We start from the raw sequence: 22,447 nt of genomic DNA on the forward strand, positions 1-22,447 counted from the left end.
ACACTGGCAATATTTTTCTGCGATGTGCGAAATGACCCATTATGCGTTGCGTATATAAATTCTTTGCCATAACCATCAACAGTTCACATTTCCAAAGCGGAGCTGAGTCCAGTGTTCCTAACAGGGGAGTCACAATCTAACAGAAAGATTTTGATGCCCACACCCAGAGGCGTCATGCCCATTCAAACGCGCCCCCTCAGATTTTTTAATAGTCAGTTTTGATCGCAACCTCCAAGTGACGAGACATCTACTTATCAGTTGCACGAATCTATAGGAAGAAACTGTATCAGGTATGAGCTGCACCCATGTCCTCTTCGCAGTTTTGATCACGTACAGGAGCTTAACATTTATCAATCCGTCAACAGAAGCAACAGCGCTGGGTAATGATGTAATCAGCATCTGCGTGCAGTCGGGAACTCACCTTAGGGACACTATTGACTCTCACAAACTACATTTACCATCATCCTTTGCACCCGCACCTGATACTCATCCCATGGACACTAAATGTACCCTTGCTTGTGTTTACTTTGTTGTCAGATCTAGTTGTATTATGTTACCGTCCTAGTTTCCTGGTGTTTATTCGTATAGTTCATTTGTGGGATATACCTTTTTGTCTTGGATTTTTATCAAACCCTCATCATCATAAGTCTTGTTGTGGCATCATCCTTCTGTCCGGTGTGTAGTGTTACAGTTAGCCCCTAGCCACAACGATCAACAAACAGAGTTGACAAGTTAACTTCAGGCCAGGCACTTGCTTTTGATGAAACCGTCTATAAATAGATCACAGACTTTGACTCCATTATGACAATAAATCTTATTACATGCAGGTGTTATTAGAAGGAGGGTCAACCATTTAAGAGAGCATTTGACTGGTCAGAAATGTGTAGAGCATTACAACTCATTCATATTTCAATATGAATAAGAGCATGTACATTATAATCATGTACATATGCTGAATGGTTAATATTATGAACTACTAAAATACATTATATACAACATAGATGTTCTCAATTTTGAGTTATGGGAAACATTGCTTCCCATGTGATAGGAAATGCTAAAAAGAGAAATGCTACACTTGATTTCTTATGAAGAAGGCACAGCGAAGCTAAATAATCCTTTATAGAACAAGTATGCTGAAAACAGAGTTAAAGCTATAGTAAGTTTTATGGCTCTTGCATCACAAAATGGAAGTGAAAAAATAAAGAACATATAAATTCGGACATATAACACACTGTCACATGCAGATTTGTTCCTCAAAAGAACAGCTACAGAAGGAAGTTAAAGCACTGAACTAGCATCGAAAGCTTCTGTATCTAAAAACAATGAATGACAAAACATTATCAGATATTAAACGACTGGTATTTCCCGTAGCTTCCAAATGCTCTCTGCAGATATATGGGTGGATGCCATCTCATCTTAATATGTGTACATCTTAGCAGTGGGTCATGCTTGAATAATAAACTTACACTTATTGTAAAGTGGTTTTGATACATGAGAAGATCAGACATTCTTTAAACTATATAGAATTCTGATTTCTTTGCAATTCAATAAACGTTTTCAATTTAATCTATTTCTTTCAGCCTACAGCAAATATGAAGATGTTTTATAGCAAAGATGACATGTTTACACAGGAAGTACAAAGAAAATAAATCTTTGATAAAAAGGTCAACATAAATACTTTAGACTGTGAAAAATATTGACCAAGGAAGGCTGGTGACAGATGTCTTTAGATGATGATGATTCATAAGCAAATATTTGAATAATTTTGATGAACTTGTTCATGTTGCTCACCCGTTGATAATAACAATGCCAAGGTCATGGGTTCATTTCCGACGAAAGGAATGAAAAATTCTGGCAGACACCAGACACGGTAGCAGGTACATTTGCACAGAAAAAAGCAGCTCAACTCACATTTTAATGACCACAACATTTTTCTGTTATTAAAAACATAATAGCTAATTCACAAGGAATTCAAATGTTAGCATGTCACAATTCGACTGAAACTTAACTGACTGTTTTACAGGATACATGTCAAGTCGGGTGTTTTGACATACTTCTGTATGAGAAATTATCAGAAATACAGGAAGAGAGAGATCTGAGGCGCGGCCTGATCTAGCAAGTCACAAATCCGTCAACTGTCTTTAACATTGAAAATCTGGCACTCGCATGAACTCTGAGCTGAGTAGCTTTCTAACGTTAGACAAAGAGAAATTTGACTGCAAGCATCATTTTTTTTACATTAAAGTGTAAAATAGGTATTTACCATCAAGGGGATGACGACAGTGAAAACATTATTAAGCAGCTGTATGCCAAAATTGTTGGATCTAATTGTCGAAATAAGCGCATGCAGTTTACATATATATACGCGACCGAGCGGTTTTTATTTCTGCTTTGACAGCCGCAAGGCCGCACCGAACACTGTAAGTGTGTGTTAGAAGTCTGGAATGGTGAGAAAACATTGTGGTTTGTATATTTTTTTGTCTTTAGTTTAAACCAACCTTTTAGGTCTTCTTTAGCCCGGTACAGTTTAAATCTTGTCTGGCTAGCGTGCGTAGAGTAGGCGGTCTTTTGTGGCTGCTCAAACACCTTCAACCACATGAGCGTCTACACCCCAAGCACAATCCGGTCGAATGTGTTTTCCACTTCTTCTGGAAGCTCAAAACATTTCACACCCTGTTTAGACCTGTATTTAGCATCATACACTTGTGATCCGAACGACCAAAACGCATATCAGGTGATTTGGGCTACACAGGCGGCGAGAGGACAGGGGCACTTCAAGGGCCAATAAGATTTCACAAGGCATTGGCCCCAGTTGAAAACTTTACGGCCCCTTATGAAATCTTAGGCCCACCCCTAGATACGCCAGTGCATAACAGGGTCCATAAGCATATAGGGTCCATATTTACAAAATAAACACTGGCTTTAACATGACGTCAGAAGTTGTGTGCAGTGTGAATTTCATCTGCATTCCTCCAAAAATTGCAGTGCAGACAATGTTATCTTTACTGTATCGTTACATTTATAAATCTGTACAATACAATGGTTGTGAAAAAGATGTAATTATATATGTAATAAATAGAAAACAAATTTGAAATAGCTTCTGGACCAGTGTTTACATCTTGCATCTATAAAGCCACTTTTTTCCCAGGTATACTGGAAGGCGGGACTTGCGTCGCTGATGCTTGCGTAATGACCATTGCACTTTCCCTCATTCATAGTAATCCCACTGCAATGGCTTGTTAAAGTCTATAGGTCTTTGGTTTAACTCACCACAGCTAACTCTCTAATAAAATTGTGCATCATTTCACCATTTTTCCGTAACATTTCTCGGCTAAATATCAACAACTCATTCAGCAGGAAATCTGGCTCTCAAATTATTCCCATACAGTAGGAACCATAGCAGAAACCCCACATGCCTCAACTCTAACTTACACTCCTGCACAACTCTGATGCAAAATATCCAAGCATAGTTAAATACTGAATTAACCAGGGATCATGTTGTTCTTTGTTGCTTCTTTGGAAAGAGGCTTCCAACTCTTGCAGTGAAACTTGAGCCAGGTCGTGGAGGAGGAGGGCTAGAGGGAGGTATGCGAACATCCTCTGTTTCCCTTCTGCGTCCTGTTTTGTGTGCACCTACTGCAGGCCGTGCCTGCCTAAAAGATCTTTAGGTAAGGCAAACCAAGAGACAGAGATTTGCATTACACAACACAAATGGGTGGGAATGCTGATCAAGAAAACATTACGTGCAGAGTGTTTTTTTCGAGACACGGCAACAAGAGATGTATGGAATTTATGGTTTTATGGCACCTGTTCCCTGCAACACTTTATTATAAAGATCACAAAGAGCTGCTAATCCAGCAGGATAATACCGGTGGAATGCTGTTCAAACTCCCTCTGTGTTGTATGTACCAAAATGAAAGTTAATTATTGATTTTCTCTTTTGATCTTTAAAGTCAGAAACATCTCTTTCATGCTGATAAACACAGATCGTCATACCTGGGGTCTACAATTTCAGACTCGCATAGAAGGAAACATGAAAAGTCAGATCATTTTAGCTATATGTCTAACCACTCCTCAATTCTGTGATGCGCAGGAAGGGCGTATGTCTGTTGGCAGGTGCTTTGGTCTTTCATGTAGTCTGCTTACATCTGAACGCCCAATTATGGATAATTGTGAGCTTCCTGAACAAAGGTGCGAGTCGAAAGCAACTTTTTGGCTCTCATGAAACAACAACCTCTTGTTGCACATGAAATGAAGATTTACGAGGAAGGATATGTTTCTGTACCTTCAAACCGTAGTACTTTGCACTGGCATTGCCACATGAGTGTGATTTCAAGCGAACACATGCTGATAAATGTATACCTTCAAATATACTAAAAGTTGCTTTGTTAAGTTGTATACTGTTCGACAAGAAGCCTTTGTGGAATGATTGCTCAAGGACGAGAAAATATAAATGAGTAGAAGGCAAGATACAAAAAGTGCTTCCTATTCAAACACAATGCCAGGTGCACTCCATTAGGGTAACAAACACTGTCAGTCCTAACCGTTCGCCACTGCCTTAAATGAATATTTAAGTAGGTTAGTGTTTTCACTGGCAAGCTTTTTCTTGGCCTGCTCCTCGAACAGGATCTGTCCAAATCTGCAGCATCAGCCTGACCCGGTGCCACAGCAAAATTACCTATATGACAGGAAGTAATGAACACGGGATCAGGGGAGAATAATGACAGAGGGGCTTGATCCGATGCCACTCTCTTGTTCTTTTGTGGAAGGTTTCCCTATTTTATATTTTGTCCACTGAATGATTTTTCTTCCAAATGCCCTTCTCTCCTATGCTGAACACTGGTCCAACTTCGCTATTAGGATTCCGAGCACCTTTTGTTGTCCTGCACAGTCATTATGCAGCATTTCTACACTCACAGAGGAGCACACAGATGTCTCGTCTATTGAAGACTAATGCTGTGTCTGAATTCGCACACTTGTTCACTCATTCATTATTCCCTTCCCTATATAGCTATTGCTAAATAGTCGACTATATGGGGAAGAAGTGAAGGAAAATGAGGGAAAATTGCGGACGCTGACGTAATGCTATATATAACATTCATTTAATCTGAATATTCTCAAAAAGTAGAAAATAACTGTCAACAAGACCACACACAAGTGTATAAATGTAAATTCATGGCATTTTCGGTGACTTTCCTCCAGCTAATTCTAATCAGACGGTTGATTCGCGTTGTATCGTGGGAAATGTGAGTAAGCGAGTGTACATCGGATGTACACACAAAATCAGAATGCATTGTGGGTAAAAATGATTCAAATGTAGGGAATGAGTTGTTTACTCCGAATTCGGACAACACCACAAAATGGCAGATACCCGATATAGTGCCAAATTTAGGAGATAGGGGGCGAATTCAGACACAGATGTATTGTTTAAAGAGATAGTTGCCCCCCCAAAACATTATCGCTCATTATTTACCCAAAACCTGAATTAGACTCTTTCTTCTGTACAACACAAAAGAAGATTTATTTAAATATGTGCTTTTGTGCCCATACAATGGAAATCAAGGAGGGGCAATGTTGTTTGTTTACAAGTGTTCTTCAAAATATCTTCTTTTGTGATCTGCAGAAAAAAAGAATGTCATACAGGTTTGAAAAAACAGGAGGGTAAATCAGGAATTTTCATTCACAAAAGCAACAGCTATGATTCAACTGTGCAGATATTTACATCATCAACATTGCAGGTGTGATGCTGCTTTTATTCATCGTTGGTAAACAATAGAGAATTGATTTAGATGTTAGATTCAGTATGGACAGTTGTTTTGCCTCTTAAAGCGCCACTAATAAAAAGTTTCATAATGAAGCCAAAGCAAGACATTGTTTGTTGCTAGCACAGCCTGCCAACCTTCCTGGAATGCCACACAAACAGATGAGTATACTGACAGCCACCAATCGTTTTCAAAGCATCCCAGTGCTGTTATACTTGAATATTAGAAATGACACTTGTCCAAGACATATTTGGAAGAATGTTAGTAATTTTCAGTTCTGGGGCACTGTTGACTACCATAGTATACAAAAAATATTGTATAAATGTTTTTGTTCTGTCTTACACTAAAGAAGATATTTTGAAGAATGTAGGAAAGCAAACAGTTCTGGGGAATTTTGGACTACACTGTAAATAAATGTATAAAACGTTATCTCAGTTGAACTAATATTCTTGGTTGACTTAGTTGAGACAACGAGTTATATTAAACAAAAATATATGAACACTTAACTTCTAATTCAGTCAACATTCAGAGTGGCTAAAGTTGAACAGACTTATAAACCCAAATCCAGCCAAAATATGATAATACAGTATTACGGAAGCGAAAGAGAATTGGTTCCCAAAACCATTTAATATAACCATTATTTTTAAGATTTTACAAACTTAACCTGAATATACGATGTCCAAATTTTGGAAATAAATGCATAATTTTTTTAATAGATTCCATGATTCCATACGCAGAAAGATCTGAATTACTGACCGTTTATTCAATGCGACATGCCTGCCTGAGTGACTTTGTGGGTTGCAGGCAGCAGAAGCAAGCTTAACCTGAGGTAGCTGGCATTAAATAAATATAATTTTTTGTAATAAATTTATAGACAAAAACGTACAATGTATTCAATGTTTTGCTTTTTGTTGTGTTTAGAAGTGAGAAGTAGCTACTATATCGAGGGAAGGAGCTCAAACAGGTCGAAGGTATGTAGTCTTTCACCTTTTGCTTAATAAAACATGTAATTCTAAAAGTTGTATTGCAGTGTGTTTCTAGGTTAAATTTTGGCATGCTGTGTTATATTTTATTATATATTTTTTGTGTTTCTGAAGTGATGGCATGAAGTCATGCTAGGAATGCTTATTCTGACGCTTACTTTAAAGCCTATTTACTGAAATGTATCAAACGTGACTTGTAAAACACATTATAATAAATTATAATAATTAGTTGAAACAAGTGTAACTGTTTTTTTTTACAGTGTACCATTGTAATTTTTACTATTATGGTAGTCAATGATGTTCCAGTTTTCAAAACGCTCCTCGTCCACAATAGCTTTTCCCAAACGCTGCCCATGATGAAACGTCTCAAAATGCTTGCATCCATGTACTGCGCATGAGTAAAACCTAAAACACGTCAGCATGTGCAATTTCTGTCAGGCGTTTATTTAACAGATTAATTTCAGATTAATTATTTCGCAGCAATCTGGAGCATAGACAAGGTGTTTTTAAAATTGTTAACTTCAAGATGTTGCTACGGATAACACGTAAAGCTGCAAAAGTGGAACTGAAACTAAACTTGTGCTCCGCTGCCATACAATACAGTAACTGCGAGTAGTTAAATATTCCATCGCCTAAAATGCAATCTATAATATGCATGAATTTACATGAATGTTATCAAACAGGCTGAAACAACTGCCTCACATGACTTAAAAACATGTAGCTGTTTTTAAACCCCTCCGTTTTTCTCATCCACACTACAACGCGAAATAGTGTTTTCAAATGTATCCACTTTCGAGTGCGTTTTAAAAAAGCTCAGTTTAAAAAAGCGCCGTCTCAGTGTGGACGAAAGGGAGAGAAAAATATGTGTTTTAATTTAAAGATTAGTGTGGATAGGGTCTAACACTGATCTAAGATCAGCCCATGGGTTTTTACTTAGAGACACCTCAAAGGTCATCCTCATGCTTTTAGACTTAGAGAAGCAACAGAAGGTTTAAGCAGTTGGAGGAGCTGAAGATAACCATTCTTCTAATCTTTGGCCTCAATCCTGCTGTAATCCCAATCAAAATGAGTCTGGTGGGCTCATCAAAACCTCATAAACCCAGAGAAAATCACTGGGCCACGAGCAACGATCTTCAAGCCTCTCATTTAGTCTCCCTGGTGTCTCAAAAAAAAAAAACACTAGACCTAACCTTTTTTCACTTGAAAAAATGAATAGTTCCTCTTTGTTATAATGAATAAATAATACAATCAGCTTCATATTTCAATCATGCTATTGCACATTGGGAGTGATAGCTAAAAATGCATAAAAGGCATTTGATATTCAACAACTACAGATTATGGCTAAGGACAGTCAAATGAGACAGCTGTCAACACTTTGGAAGAGAGAGAGTGTAGACATTTAGCAATTTTGCACGCTAGCTTGCTCATTTGAGCGGGAAATTGAAAAAGCCAGGAAGCAGAAAAAACCCTGTCATGTTAACTAAAGACGAAATATTGAAATCAGACCTCCGTTTGTATACTAAGATCCTTCCAAAGACTGCAGAGCTTGGAAGAAAACTCCCCATTTCAAGGAGAGATTGTCAGGTGGCTCAGGGAAGGTGTTTGCTCTCATCTGGGTTGTACAGTATGTTTACACTGTGGAAATGGGATGCATTGTCACCTGGTGCAACACTAGTGTCATAAAAGCTTAGAATAGCAGCAGAGAGATGAAAGTGGTCTCAAAGGCACCCATCCACAAGTGTTAGGGAAAAACCAAACTAAGAGATGGAACTCAGCTGGGACGTAAAAAAACAGTACACGCTTATGAAATACACCATTCAAAATGAATAACTGCAATATACATTTTGGAGAGTGTTAATTGTCGGTGTTACCAAGTGTTTATTCTTCAAACACCTACAAATGTAACTAGATATAAATAGTGAGATTCAGTTATTTTTGGGTGAAAATGGATAGAGAGACAAAGACTTACAACATTAACAATAGTGTAGATTTCAGATTGGCCTCAGCCTTCATCTAATAATAACTACTTTGTATAATCATGTTGCCTGGATTTTGACCTCTGCGAGTTTTATGACAAAGCAGCTTTTGTGCAGACCTGCCATTGGCTGTCCGTCAGGGTGCCCGACTGGTTAACACAACACCAGCCCCCAGATTGCTTTCAACAACCCCCATATTACAACCGAGGAGCCCTGCGATAAAAACGGTTAATTATCCAAGCCGGTGTGATTCATAAACAATTTCCAATTCTGAAAGCATAACGCCAGCAGGGGTTACCGTATTATTTCTCCCACCAAACGTCTTGCACTTTTGAACTTTTGAGCAAGGGAAACCTGAAATGGCGCTATTTTAGTTCGCCCTCCTCTAACTTCCTCTTGTCTCTCATCCAGGCTTCTTGGAAGCAGTTGCTGCCAAAAATCTACTTTAATCTCTGTCTGAGGAGACTGGAAGGAGGGAGTCTAACTTGCTTTGCTTTAGATGGTGGGACCTAGAGCTCGGCGATCTTCCCAAAAAAAGCATATAACCATCTTCATAACGAAGAATCTCGATTCACGATCTGAATTGAAGTACAGGGCTGTGCATTAACTTTTTTGCACATAGAACTGGTGAGAGGTTTAACGTTTTTTAGCACTGGCCGAACGGTTGTACATGTAGCACAAGAAAACATCTGTTATCATCTTTAAAAACCAAAGGACATCACATAAATAGACTGGTCAAAGAAAAAGGACATTAATGTTATATACAAATGGATAAATTAGGGTCATATAATTTTTTGTTTACCCATTTTATTTTTGTTCTGAGTTGTACATTTTTTACTCTACAATAATAATATATTTGTCCATGTAAAAATACTGTAACATACTATAGTATTTACTAGGCCTATAGGAAACTGCAATAAACTTCCTAGATAATTATAGCAATGCTGGTTTGTTGGGGCTTCATTCATTTCAAATGCTTTACAGGGGATAGATGGAGGGTGAATATGAATACTGGGGTAAAACAGCATGAAAGTTACAAAGAAGTGACTGCATGAAGTCATAAGAGGCTGCCAGTATCAAAAACATACAATCAGCATTTGATATTGTACACAGTGTTTCTCCTACCATTACATTAGGGGTGTGCCCCGCCCCACCCCGCCAACGTCAACCCTCGCCCCCCTAAAGGTCAAGTACATTTTATTTTCTATATAGCGGCATATCACAAAAGAAGAGAAGAGCATTTAAGGTTCTCTTTCCTACAGAACATGTCTATAGCTTGTTGTTTTATTAAACAAACTAAATAGCATTATGGTATTTATCTTATTTAAATGGAGGCATGTCAATTCTTATTCTACGTTTCTAATTCTCCTCTGCTCTCCGTATCAAGTTCAGCCCGATGCGCACATACACAGGTAAGCAGCACACTCCCACCAGCAGAAAGAAAGCGTGTGTCGAAACATACGTTCTGTCAACCACCTGAAAAGCAAGCAGATAAAAATCCCCTGTTTTTTATAGCATTTCATAATGAATCAGGTTTTAATCGATTTAATCAGTTTCGATGGTTGAATCCGTTCTAATATGAATGGCATGGAAAGGCCAAATATTTCTGCCCATGATAAATTAAATTCAGTTTGTTACATTTTGATGTCAGTGGTTTTATTAAATATTAAAATAGGCCACTAGGACTTCGCATTAGTACCAGAGCCTACAACACATTTTCTCAGTCACAAAGCCTTTCTAAGTTTAACAGGGTTTCAGAATATAAGATAAATGGCTTAATAAACCATTACTATTAACACGTTTTGTATACATATTCAACTGTATAAATATCGTTTATTAAACAAGTATTGTCTGGAAGTCACTTTAACAAATGATGTGTTTTCTCCCTTGATAATTTGTCGTCTTGAATTATGATTGTGCATTCTGTTTTGCTGTAAATTGTACATTTGTTATATGTAGCTGAAGCCTTGGCTAGGTCACTCTTGTAAAGGAGATTTTAATCTCAATGAGTTTTTTGACCTGGTTAAATAAAGAATTTAATGAAAATGCAACTAGCCCTATGATAACAACTTGATAATCCAATACATGACACTAAGCTTGTGGGCCAAATCCAGTCTATAAATTATGCGTCCCCCTGGCTGTTTTTGACTAAAACGCTACGCTTCGTGATACATGAGAGCGTCGTCTGTGCAAATTGCATTGGTGGGTTCAAAAGCACTCAGTGGTGTGGACAATGTTTCATAATTGGACCAGTCACCAGAGAGTGCATTTGAGCATTAACTGACCTTAGTTCAGTATCTCTGCATTTTCACAATACAAACCAGTATTGTTTATGAGTACATATGCATTCGAGTCCTATCCAATCCAATGTATTTTTGCAAAAGACTTAGCTACGGATATATCTTCAGACATTAAACAAAAAAGAGATGAACCACAGCTGTTCATGATAGTGATATGTCAACAGGGGCAGTTCTGGCCTAGGGGTTAGAGAGTCAATTCTCAGGGCCTGCAGGTAGTGACTGACGTGTTTTTTTGCAGGGTACCTAACCCCTGTTTGCCTCCCGGGTGCTGCAGTGATAGCTGCCCACTGCTACGGGTGTCTGTGTTCACGACTTCCAGTGCGTGTGATCACTACTCACTGGATGGGTTAAATGCAGATGGTCACCATAACTGACAAATAGGTCACTTTCACGTCACATGGTGGCAACCAACTTTATTTTAGCCATCTCTTTTAACACGCATGCTTAATCAGCAACATTACAGCCACTCAGACATGTTAAAACAGTAGAAATTGCAATGTGAAAGACAGAGAAATGCTGACATCATGCATGCAAACAGTTCCGCTATACAAAAATGAATGCTCATTGTTAAATCAATAAAGGGATTTTAAAACAGTGTAAAAAGTGTGAGCTCTGGGCATCCTTCCAGTTTTCCAGCAATCCACTTAACATCAATAGTTGACATTTAAAAAATCACTTTGACTGATGTCGATTCACTATTTTGATCCCAATTTTAGATTAGGATAACAGATTTGGTATTTCAGAGGCAAAAATGGTTCCCCATGTTTTACTCACCGTCAAGGCATCCTGACTGAATATGACTTTCTTCTTGAAGAATAAAGCAGCCGGAGTTAGAGATGTGACGGTATGAACATTTCACATCATGGTTATAGTGAAAACAATGATAACGATTATCAGTATTACCATGATTTTGTTAACATGTGCCGGAAATATCCAAAAAGTTTTATATTGATGTTACTTGTTAAAAGCACTTTTTTTGGTTTTAATAAACATCAAATTATTAGTAAATCAGACATTCATTTAAACGCAACACAAATTATAAAATCATCTGTCTGCATGTGTCGTGAGTGTAATCGGGTGTACTTTAGGACCCAGGAGACCCCTGCAGTCAAAATAGTGTTCGCCAAAGAAACCGAGAGAGTGAAAGGAGCTTGGAAATCTTTCTAAAGAAATATGAAGTAAACATGTTTCACAATACAGTATTTTTCCCCCAATGTGCAAATTTTTGGACTAAAATGCCCTTTGATCACAAATAAACGGGAGTAGATGAGGATGGATGTGTATAAATCTCTGATAGCTGTAAGCTGTTGCTGTTGACAGTATTTACCGCAAGAAACGATAAGTTGGTTCGGTTGACTAAAATATTACAAGATATTACTAACCGTTGGACGTTTTTATTGTGGCTTATAAAACCGGTAATAGTTAAATCCTTAATCGGAGTTATAATAGCAGAAATCATTTTCATCCAAGCGGTAGAATGGAAGTGAATGGGTGGCAATTTTTTGAAGCTCCAAAAAGTGCATCCATCCATCCATCCATCCATCCATCAAAGAACTGCTCGACACGGCTCTGTGGTCTTAACAAAGGTCTTCTGAAGCAAATCCATGCGTTTGTTTAAGAGAAATATCCATATTGAGTGCGCTATTAACGTTAATGTCTAACTTTCGTTATCCCTCGTCTGAGCGTGAACCTGAGGCTTGATTTTTCCGTACATATTAACTTCTTTTGAACCGAAACGATCGTTAGTTGCAATAAACTGAACGTACTAAACATTTATAAAATTAGGAGCAGTTTTCTACAGCTTACGCCAAACATACTGATCGCACTTCCTGTCATATAAATGGCGTCTTTTAAGATCTGCACAAGCGTCATCCCTCTACGTTGTAAACAAACTGGTGTCTGTTCACTTTGAGATTGTGCATACTTCATTTACGCGGCGGGAAGTACGATCAGGATATGTTCAGCATAAGCTGTAGGAATATTTGATAAATATTGTATAATTTTATAAATGAGGTTCAGTGTATAACAAATAACGATCGACTGACTTCACAAGACGTTAATATGTCAACAGGAGCCGCGGGAATTGCGTTTGTATTGGATGTGTATGTGCTCTTGAAGCGATGACAACCATTCACCTCCATTATATGAAGCACAGAGGGTTGTGCATTTTCCTAGAAATGTTTTTTATTTTCAAATACATTTTCAGTCAATGTATAATGCATCCCACTGCGCACCTTGTTCACGCAGTGACACCATACGTCATCAGCTTAAGTTTGCACCTTACCAAATCACCCATTTCGCTTTTTAGTACACTTTGACCCCAATTTCAACAAATATATTCTAAAGAATATGAACATGCCTAATGGCAATAGTGGGCGTGGCACACACATATCTTAGCACGAGAAATTGGAACGTTTAGATGTGCATAATTTTGAATGATCATTTGTGTTTGTCAGTCATACTGGTTCATTAGTGAAAAATTAATGTGGGTGGACAGTTCAGAGAGAACAGAGCCCACTAATCTTCAGCACCCAAACTGCACACGTTATGCAATATCTCTGCTGTAGTGCCACACAGGAGTAACCAAGGAAACAGAGCCGCAGTTAGAGTAAAGCTGACACACACTGATGTTTGAGACCAGAATATTGGGAGTTTGTAGAATTATCGGAAGCAATCTTACTATGTAACATTTAGTCGAGCATGTGTCAGGTTCCTTCCACTTATTCTACATGCATTATGCGTGCATTATGTTTTAGTAAATGCTGAAATGAATATGTACTAAGATTAATAAAGTTGGCTTGAATTCATAAGCAAAAGACCCAGAAACAGTTTGAGTTAAAACACTTATTTAAGACATATTAGGAGTAGCTGTGCAGCACAAAAATACAGTTTCTATCAACTGAATGCACGTCATGGCCACTGTAGATACACTAAAAGCTAAACTGATGGATCGTATGTTTACCGAAACAAAGATCCTCTAAGGAAGTGAAACTGTCCGATTCAGTCACAAGGGAAAACAACTTCATATGAATCTCCGACCTCTGTGTATCTTCGGGCATATATATCTACAACCTTTTAATCTGTGGAAAGTTTCATACGGGTAAGTATGCATTATTAGAAACGTTCCCCCCTTTTTAAAGGATTTCTCAATGCAAACACAATTTTGTTACTTTAACGTCTCTTTACAAGAATGAGTCGGGATAAATTGTTACAATTCAAGTGTTACAAAACAGTACAAATAAGATCATTGTAAGTGGTATTAATATTGCTAACTTCAATCACATGCCCTTAAGAACCCATCCTATGTCACATGTCCAATCAAATCACAAGGCAGAGTGGCAAAGAGCATTTCCTATTTGCATGTGCTGCTTCCTTTACCCCATATTGGTTTTTACAAAACTGTGTGATTTCCCATCAATCTCTTTCAGTAAAACGTGTCAGGTAGGGACATCTTAAACCATGTTGGCCAAGTGGGTAGTGCTCCGCCTATGTGCATGCGACAAATCTCTGCTTGAGGTCCTATCTCCTCCCTTTACTTTCATGTCCTTACGTACGGTACGATCCACAATAGGCACAAACATGCCCCTAAAATATAACTTAAAAATTAAAATAATACAAAGAACCGTTTAAAGGTGCACTTAAGGCAACATGAGGCCAACATAACAATGTTGACATAACCAATGAACCGATCTAGGGGAAAGCCCAAGGAAAGCATCTTTATTTTTGCAATTACGCCATTTCTCTTAGATTGGTATTTGACATGTCAATGGAATGTAGTTTTTCTAGAGGATTGCCTTTTCTAGAGGATTTAAAGTTCAAAACAAAGAACACACTGTGTGAAGGTGCACTGGGAGCAAAAGCGTATGACTCGGCCGGACGTAACCGTTACTAACCTTCAGTCAAATTCAGCTAAAACACAAGGACTCATTTGTAATTCAATCAAAACAGTGTAACCAATCAGAAATTCAGCGTAGTTAGATTTATTCACTTTAATCGTTTAGCATGAAGGACTTTTTCTCTCTGCGTCTCACATTCAGTCAATCAGAACTCATTTACTGAAGCGTTGCTAATGGAGGACGCCCCACACAGATGACCAAGCTTAACTGATAGCTACGCCAGGAAAGAACGGGATAAATGGGCGGTTCCCATAGCAACCCTGGGGAGGAGACCTGAAGTCTGCTGTGGGCCTTATCTTCCAAATGCCCTAATGTAGACAGAAACTGACATTCACCTGGTTTCGACGAGTCCTGCTTACAGTCAAAACAATAACACGTGTCGAAAGGCAAACTCTGTAGCTTTTGACGTATTAAGAGCTACTCATAACACAGTATCTCACACACCCCCCTTCATAATTCTTCAATTATGAAGAAAATAAGAAAGCTTTTTGGAATGGCTACATAAAGGTGATTAACCAGAATTAACTTTTTCTGCACTCCTTCAAGCAGTAGTACGAAAGAACTGTGACGAAATATATACATACACATATTAAACAGGGTCAAGTACTTTGTGTAAAGTAAAAAGGGCATAAAAGGAAGCAGAGGAACGAACAACAATGCTCAACAAGGCATTAACAATGACGTACAAGATATAAAGAAAAGCACTTGATATCCAGCACGGAGTCTGAATTCCTTCCACGACATCACTTCGCCTGTAGCTTAGCAACAGCATTAACGGTGCTATAGCACTCCCAGAACGTGTGAGAAGAATTCATAACGTGTTCACACAAATTTATAGCTGAATATTCACAAATCTGCCACAGGAAATGCTGTATCACAGCTTTTGGGCAAGCCACCTCACTACAAGATGGGGACTATCAGTCATAGTATCTTATCTTGTATTGAAAATCGTGATTCAGTTATCCGTGGCATGCTGCAGCTTACTGGAGAGGGATTCCTCTTATTTATATACATACTGTAATACTTGACTTTAAATAATCCCATAATGGCTGATGCACACAATTAGTATTAAGGTGACTGCATCATTAAACCAGACCCTCATGAATGAGGAAGTGTTGAGTGTGCAACAAATCCTGGACTCTGCAAGGGGTCTCCCGTGTGGATGACAACAATGTGGAGTATTTATTGCAGAGTGGGTCGTATACTGCATCTGTAGACAAGCAAAATATTCTGATTAAGGTAAAAACCTTAGTATTAGTGATGCACAGATACTGTACTCACGTACTCGTATTGTACATGCATCGATACCAAAGACCATTACCTATTGTTTTGAAAAATGTACTTTGTGAAAATTGTGAAAAGGTACAGGCATCGGTATCGGCGAGTACCGAGTGACTAACAATTCTTCTCTACTGACACTGATTAACATGCTGTGGTCAAATGTGGTCGGCTTAACCTTTGTACAATCCAGGAAGCCCAGGCTGACTGGTGGTTAGGGGATAGTTGAGCGAAAAGATTTTTTCTGTATTCTCAAATGCTGCATTCAATGTAGCAAACATAAAATGACAGAATGGGGGAAAACCCAATCTCTTGCTTCAGTGGTCAAGGCTTTTCCTTCGCAGCAGGACTGTCTTGCCGGTGCACCGGAACCCTCTTGGCTCCCTCACTCACAAAACCTATGATCTCAAGCACATTCTCTCTCTTTTACCACCACAGATCTCATAAGGCTTCACGACACCCAAACTTCAGTCACTGCAAACACAAATGGGCGAGCAGCGACAGTGAAGAACTAGACCTCTGCGAATAGGATTACAACCGCCTAACTAATAATACAATCTTCAGAATGATAATAGGGGTCCAAGCTTTACTCAGGGTGGGAAATTAAGACCAAATCTGTTAAAAACAAATCTGATTCTCACAAGGGACATGTTTGTTTGGGTCTTCAGTGAGGTATGAGGTACTCTAGTTAGATGGTGCGAATATGCATTAAAGATTGATTAAGGGATTTGCAACAATCCACTTCAATTGAAAAGTTTAAATCAAAAATCTATATAAATTATTATAATGCATATTAAAAACATGCAGTCTTAACGCAAAGTACAATTTCTTCATACAAATAAGAAAACGCCATGAAATTACAGCTGTTAAGATTCGGTGGTTTACACATTTGGAGATTTTAAAGCTTCTTTCTTGAACTGAAAAAAAAACAAACGGCTCCCAAAAGTTAATCTGACCCTGGTCACGCCACAGCACCTTTTCCACTGGGGCACAAATATAGGCCAACGACAAACAACATGCATATTCTGCATATCATTACAAGAGGGTGTGGCAATGAACCCTTCACAAACTGACAAATTATAACATGGAGTTCCAATTCCAACTATACCAATACAGATTGGAGACACGATGGAATCATTTATGTTCTGGAAGTGGTGTTTTTAAGGCGGGATATAATCCTTATTGATATTTTACTTACTTATTACATGTATCAGAAAGCTGGCAAGATATGCTTTCCATCCCTGTGATGTGATGAGCGCACCTTCAGCCAGCAGCATTTGCAGTGACATTTTCACCATTGAAGCCGTAAAGCAACAGCTGTGTGTGTATTATGTATGAAATAGCTGTTGTTTTTAACAGAAATAAAGATTAAGACACTGATGGTCTGTTATTTCTTTCTGTATTTAACTAATGTTTAAAAGTTTACTTTCGTTTTCACAAAGAAGCCTGAGGGCCGACCAAAACTGTGCCTGAAGTTACTCTCTCTCTAAAACTGGCATTACTACAAATTTCGGAGAGTGAATATAAACACGTAATACGCCACATTTTGGTTAACTATATATCCATTTGTGTGACAGTAGTCGCCTACTGCGTAACGTTATCGTCTGATGGCTGGACGCTAATATTGGTATAATAATTGTTCCCGTTTCTTTCAAATCCTAAATGTATCCCGCGAATGCATATTGCCTTTCTGTCTGAAACCAGCGTGTCATTTTTCCAGAAATTCTTCACTTTTTCCCAAGGGAGTGCAAACATTTACACTGGGAGCACATGGCTGATCCCAAATGCTTGTCGGACATAGCAACAGGAACGAAGGGGGGCGGGGTTTTGCGAAGGGTCAATTGTTAAAGTGTCCCTCCTCAAAACTGCTTAGATCTCAGTTTTTTTGTAACATGAACCTCATTAGCATCGCAGCCTGAGTAATAAGTTCTCTGGAGCACGCTCTTGAAAACTACACGGTTTGTGTGGTGAAGCACTGCCTCTTAAGTTAAAAAAATGGCTCCTCGCCTTTCACACACGCAGCCAGCAGATAGACACAGAGAGAGACAAATTAGTAGAGGCCTAGACTGGGACAGCAGAACGTATAGTCAATCTAACAGACATAATGTAATAGAGAAACTTAGTAAGTTGTAAAATGAGATGGTTAGCTGATTGGTTGAGTATTCATCTTCACTTAAGATCGAGCATTAGCGCTAAATGTGATGCTTGTCTTTCGAGAGTGGGTCAAATAATTTATTCCTAAAGAAACAGACAGACTTTAAAGGCCCAACAGGAAGACTTTAAAGGCCCAACAAGACAGTCTGTAAAGGAAGGTCGGTGATGTATAATGAATGTTAAGTACGAATTGTGAAATGTTAAAGAGTGATGGGAACAACGGCAAGCAAGTACTGCACAAGATACTTGTACAGATATTCGTGTCAGCTGTTTCTTGTGTAGAGCACATGCTTCGACATCGCCAAGCATATCAGCAGGTCTACTTCTTTCGTGAGGTTAATAATGAGCAAGTAAGCAACTTGATTTCCTGGAAAACAAAAATCCTGTGGTGTTGTCAAAACACTGTTCTGTTTGTTTGAGCGCCATGCACAGCAACATTGACTCAATAGCGTGAGTTTGGTGCAGGAATGGGTGTTTATTTATTTATGTTTATAAAACAAAGTAATCATTTTTACAACTCTAGTAGTGTAACCTTGCATGCTTCTTTATGTAATGTTTAATACGTGCAGTGTTTGCCCATCACGGATCGAACAACCAACAGACCAGTGCTCCTTCTATTTTGAGGGCTTTTTCAGTAATGCAGAATAACATAGGGATGGGTCCTTAAAATGTGTCAGTGTGTTTCAATGCTTGGTGGTCCCATTGTGTACACAAATAGCTTCAAGATGCAATTCATCCATTTCCCGGTGTCAATATAGTGAAATCGGTACCTTCTGCACACCCCATGGGCACAGCTAATGACTATTCATAAAGTTGTCATGGTGAAACCATAATATGTAAATGTTATATCTATTCAAATATTTTTGAATATGTAAAGGACACATCACACAAATGTCGTAGGCATGTCTTCAATCAAGATTACAACATAATGAAAGGTTATAATTGTGAAATGTAAATTGTGATCAATGATAACATGCTCAGACTGCAGCATTTAATCAATTCTCACGACTATGCAGACAATAATTTACAAACAACCAATAAAAATGTACAGACACCATTCTTAAAATGTAAAGCGATACTGCTTGTCTGTTGATAATGGTCAGGGGGAACATTGCATTAGCGCAACATTTTCTGTTTGTTGCATCCTACAACCGACTCTACCATATAGACTCTTATCCGTTCCCCTAAATACAAAAGAACCCAATTTCCCACAACCCACACAAGAAGCAGACTCATCCATATGTGCGTGGTGATTTATCGCCCACACGCATGGCAGTCAAAGAGATTTCAAGAATCTGCCTTCTCATGAAAACCAGTTCAAAAGAACATCCATCACCGGCCAACAATCATAAGGTTTCACATAATATTACAACCGGTATTTCCAGAGATGGACCAGCACAATGCCTAAACTGAGATAATGACGTGTATGAGAATCAGTGAGTGGCTGGATGTCTTTTTTATCGCATACATATCTAATAGTCATGGAGTCAAAGCATACCTGTCAAGTTAGGCTTTCTAGAAGAGAAAGAACACTGGTTCCTTACCAGCCACATGTACCCCATAAATCAATAAATGCAATTCAGGATCATCCCAGATAGGGATCTCTCTAAAGAGACCTTTGCTCGTGTTAATTAAACAGCATTGGGTGTATTCAAGAAGTTCGTCTGCAAACCACACACACTGCCGTGCCAATGAAAACAACAACATCGTACATAAACAACACCCACAATCTGGTAAGAAACTTCGCATACCTCCCGAGCTCGTCTCCAATCTCATAATAATCCTCCACATTCTCCTGGTTGAATACAGTCATGGTGCTGCCTGGTGTTTCCTGCGCTCCGGGATTCCCAAATCAGCAGCCCATCTCTGTCAACCTAATGACAGTTTGCGGCGAGCCCCTCTCATAGTCACTCTGCAGAGAGACAGACAGACTGAAAAAAAGCGGCTGCGGGTCCCAGTCGTGCGTGAATGTTCCGCGTCTTCTTGAGTCGGACCCTTATCAACCGCGCGCGCGCTCAGACAGGGTGACCCGCGGGTTGAAACTATTAAACACGACACGGTTGAAGGTAACAGGGCTTTTGTTCAGATTTGTCGTTCACGAAAGCAGAGGGGAAGAGCGACCGTCTACAGCGCTTGGCGTTGCCAAGTGAACGCTGTGTGTGCGTACGCATGTGTGTGCGTGTGTACGGAACTGCGCTTGATAATACGTAACCCCAGTATTCACCACGACAAGCGACAAGAGAAAAAACGAATCGCGTTGGTGTGCGACACCTCGCTTAGAGTAGCGGTGCTTTATTAACGCATCTTTTATGTATTTAAAGAGACCAGCTCGTATTTCCATCACACTCGCACACACGATCTGATTGTGTAGCTTGATGTCACCGGAACATGTTTGTTACTTCAATAAAAGCGAATTAAAGTGGCATACCTTTATATTTTCATTGTCGTCGTCAGCGTCCAGGTAGCAGGTCATGTGCGGTGTTAACTGTTAAAGCAGCATACCCTTCAAACGAATCATGGAAGTGTTGTGTTGCAGGAAATGCATTGAAACAATGTAGATGGTGCTGGTCTCTCTCTCTCTCTCTCTCTCTCTCTCTCTCTCTCTCTCTCTCTCTCTCTCTCTCTCTCTCTCTCTCTCTCTCTCTCTCTCTCTCTCTCTCTCTCTCTCTCTCTCTCTCTCTCTCTCTCTCTCTCTCTCTCTCTCTCTCTCTCTCTCTCTCTCTCTCTCTCTCTCTCTCTCTCTCTCTCTCTCTCTCTCTCTCTCTCTCTCTCTCCCGGTGACCGCATGAAACCCACCTGAGGGGGCGCTAAAGAGCAATGGTCTAAATAATTGTGAAAGCTGGGCATTTTATATATTGTTTAGGTTGAATTAAATATGTACAATCTATCTATCTTTACATTGGTGAGCATTATCAGTTTTTCCTGTTCATTCATATATTTTATTATCTTTTCCCATTCATTTTCTTACTAATAAATGTTTATTATCCCACAAACAAAACAGCAATTTTACATATTTACATAATTGCAAATATACCACTGCCGTTTCAATTCTTTAAATCAGATTAGATATCTTTGTAGGGCCGTGCTGTCTATGAAACACTTGCTCCATCTACTGGCATAGATATGAATCGCGATGCATCTGAGCTCCAACAGAGCAGAGGATGTTAAAACTCAAGCGATCTATCAGAACATTGATCATAGAAACAAAATAATAATATAACTGGAACTAGTTTGTATTTCACGTTTAGTGTAGAAGAGACATGTTTTTTTACTACAGAGAAACCACAGTATGTTGATATAAACATGTGCCACGTGGTTTCTCGGTCATTGCTGACAGCTGATTATTAGCCACAGTATCAGTCTTTTATGATTTGACTCATGTCTGTTTACCCGATTGTAAGTGTTGACAAGCAGGTGGTTGAGTTTTAAATACCATACCATTATTAACAGTCCTGCATTGATGACATACACTACACAGAGAGTGAGTGATAATAGAATCTGTCATCAGACTTAGGGCTTCGTAGGCAAAGGGAAAACAAATGCTTAAACTGCTATTTTTTTATTTCACAGTGCCACAGATGCATTGTTTAACAAATAACATTTCCTCCTAATCAAGAAGTCAACACCGTACATTTAAATGTTCAAAGTGTAAAATTTCGGTCAGCTTAATTGTTATTATATTATATTGATGAAATTACTTATTTTGTAAATTTAGTAACATTCTCCAGAAGCTTCAAAAATATATAAGTACATGTTGTTTAATACGTAGACTTGTTTAATATGTGACACCTTCAATAAATGTTTCATTTGAATATGGAAATGTATGTAAAGCTTGTTGTTTTACAATATTTCTATGATGAAATCAGCGAGAGAGACTCATCCCCTATGGGCCAATGATTCAATCATGTTATTTATTTTTGATTTACCATGCTGTTAATGTCAACATATTTGATAGAAAATCAACCAGACAGAAGCTGTTTGAGTGTGAAAGATTATAGCCAAAATCTCCGCTGTTTATGATTTCTGTTAATCCAAAAACTATTATTTTACATAAACTATGGTTTTTAAGACAGCTTTAAAAATATGCAACAAACCGTT

At 38.6% G+C, this 22,447-nt stretch overlaps 1 protein-coding gene across 3 annotated transcripts in view; it reads right to left on the minus strand.

The window, feature by feature from the left end:
* Positions 1-21,107, minus strand: part of dapk1 (death-associated protein kinase 1) — a 57,727-nt gene extending 36,620 nt beyond the window's left edge. Inside the window, exons 1-2 of one of the 3 annotated variants that reach the window (XM_079473132.1) lie at positions 20,778-21,107; positions 20,101-20,261 (exon numbers count right to left, since the gene is read on the minus strand). In XM_079473132.1, coding sequence (XP_079329258.1) covers positions 20,101-20,162 — 62 coding nt within the window. In that variant the 5' untranslated portion in view covers positions 20,163-20,261; positions 20,778-21,107. Of the gene's footprint in view, positions 1-20,100; positions 20,527-20,777 lie in introns of those variants that run through there. The other 2 variants (XM_079473134.1, XM_079473133.1) reach the window with 2 other exon arrangements.
* Positions 21,108-22,447: the final 1,340 nt, after the last annotated feature.

The sequence above is a fragment of the Barbatula barbatula genome (assembly GCF_947034865.1).
Source record: "Barbatula barbatula genome assembly, chromosome: 2".
Classification (NCBI taxonomy): Eukaryota; Metazoa; Chordata; class Actinopteri; order Cypriniformes; family Nemacheilidae; genus Barbatula; species Barbatula barbatula.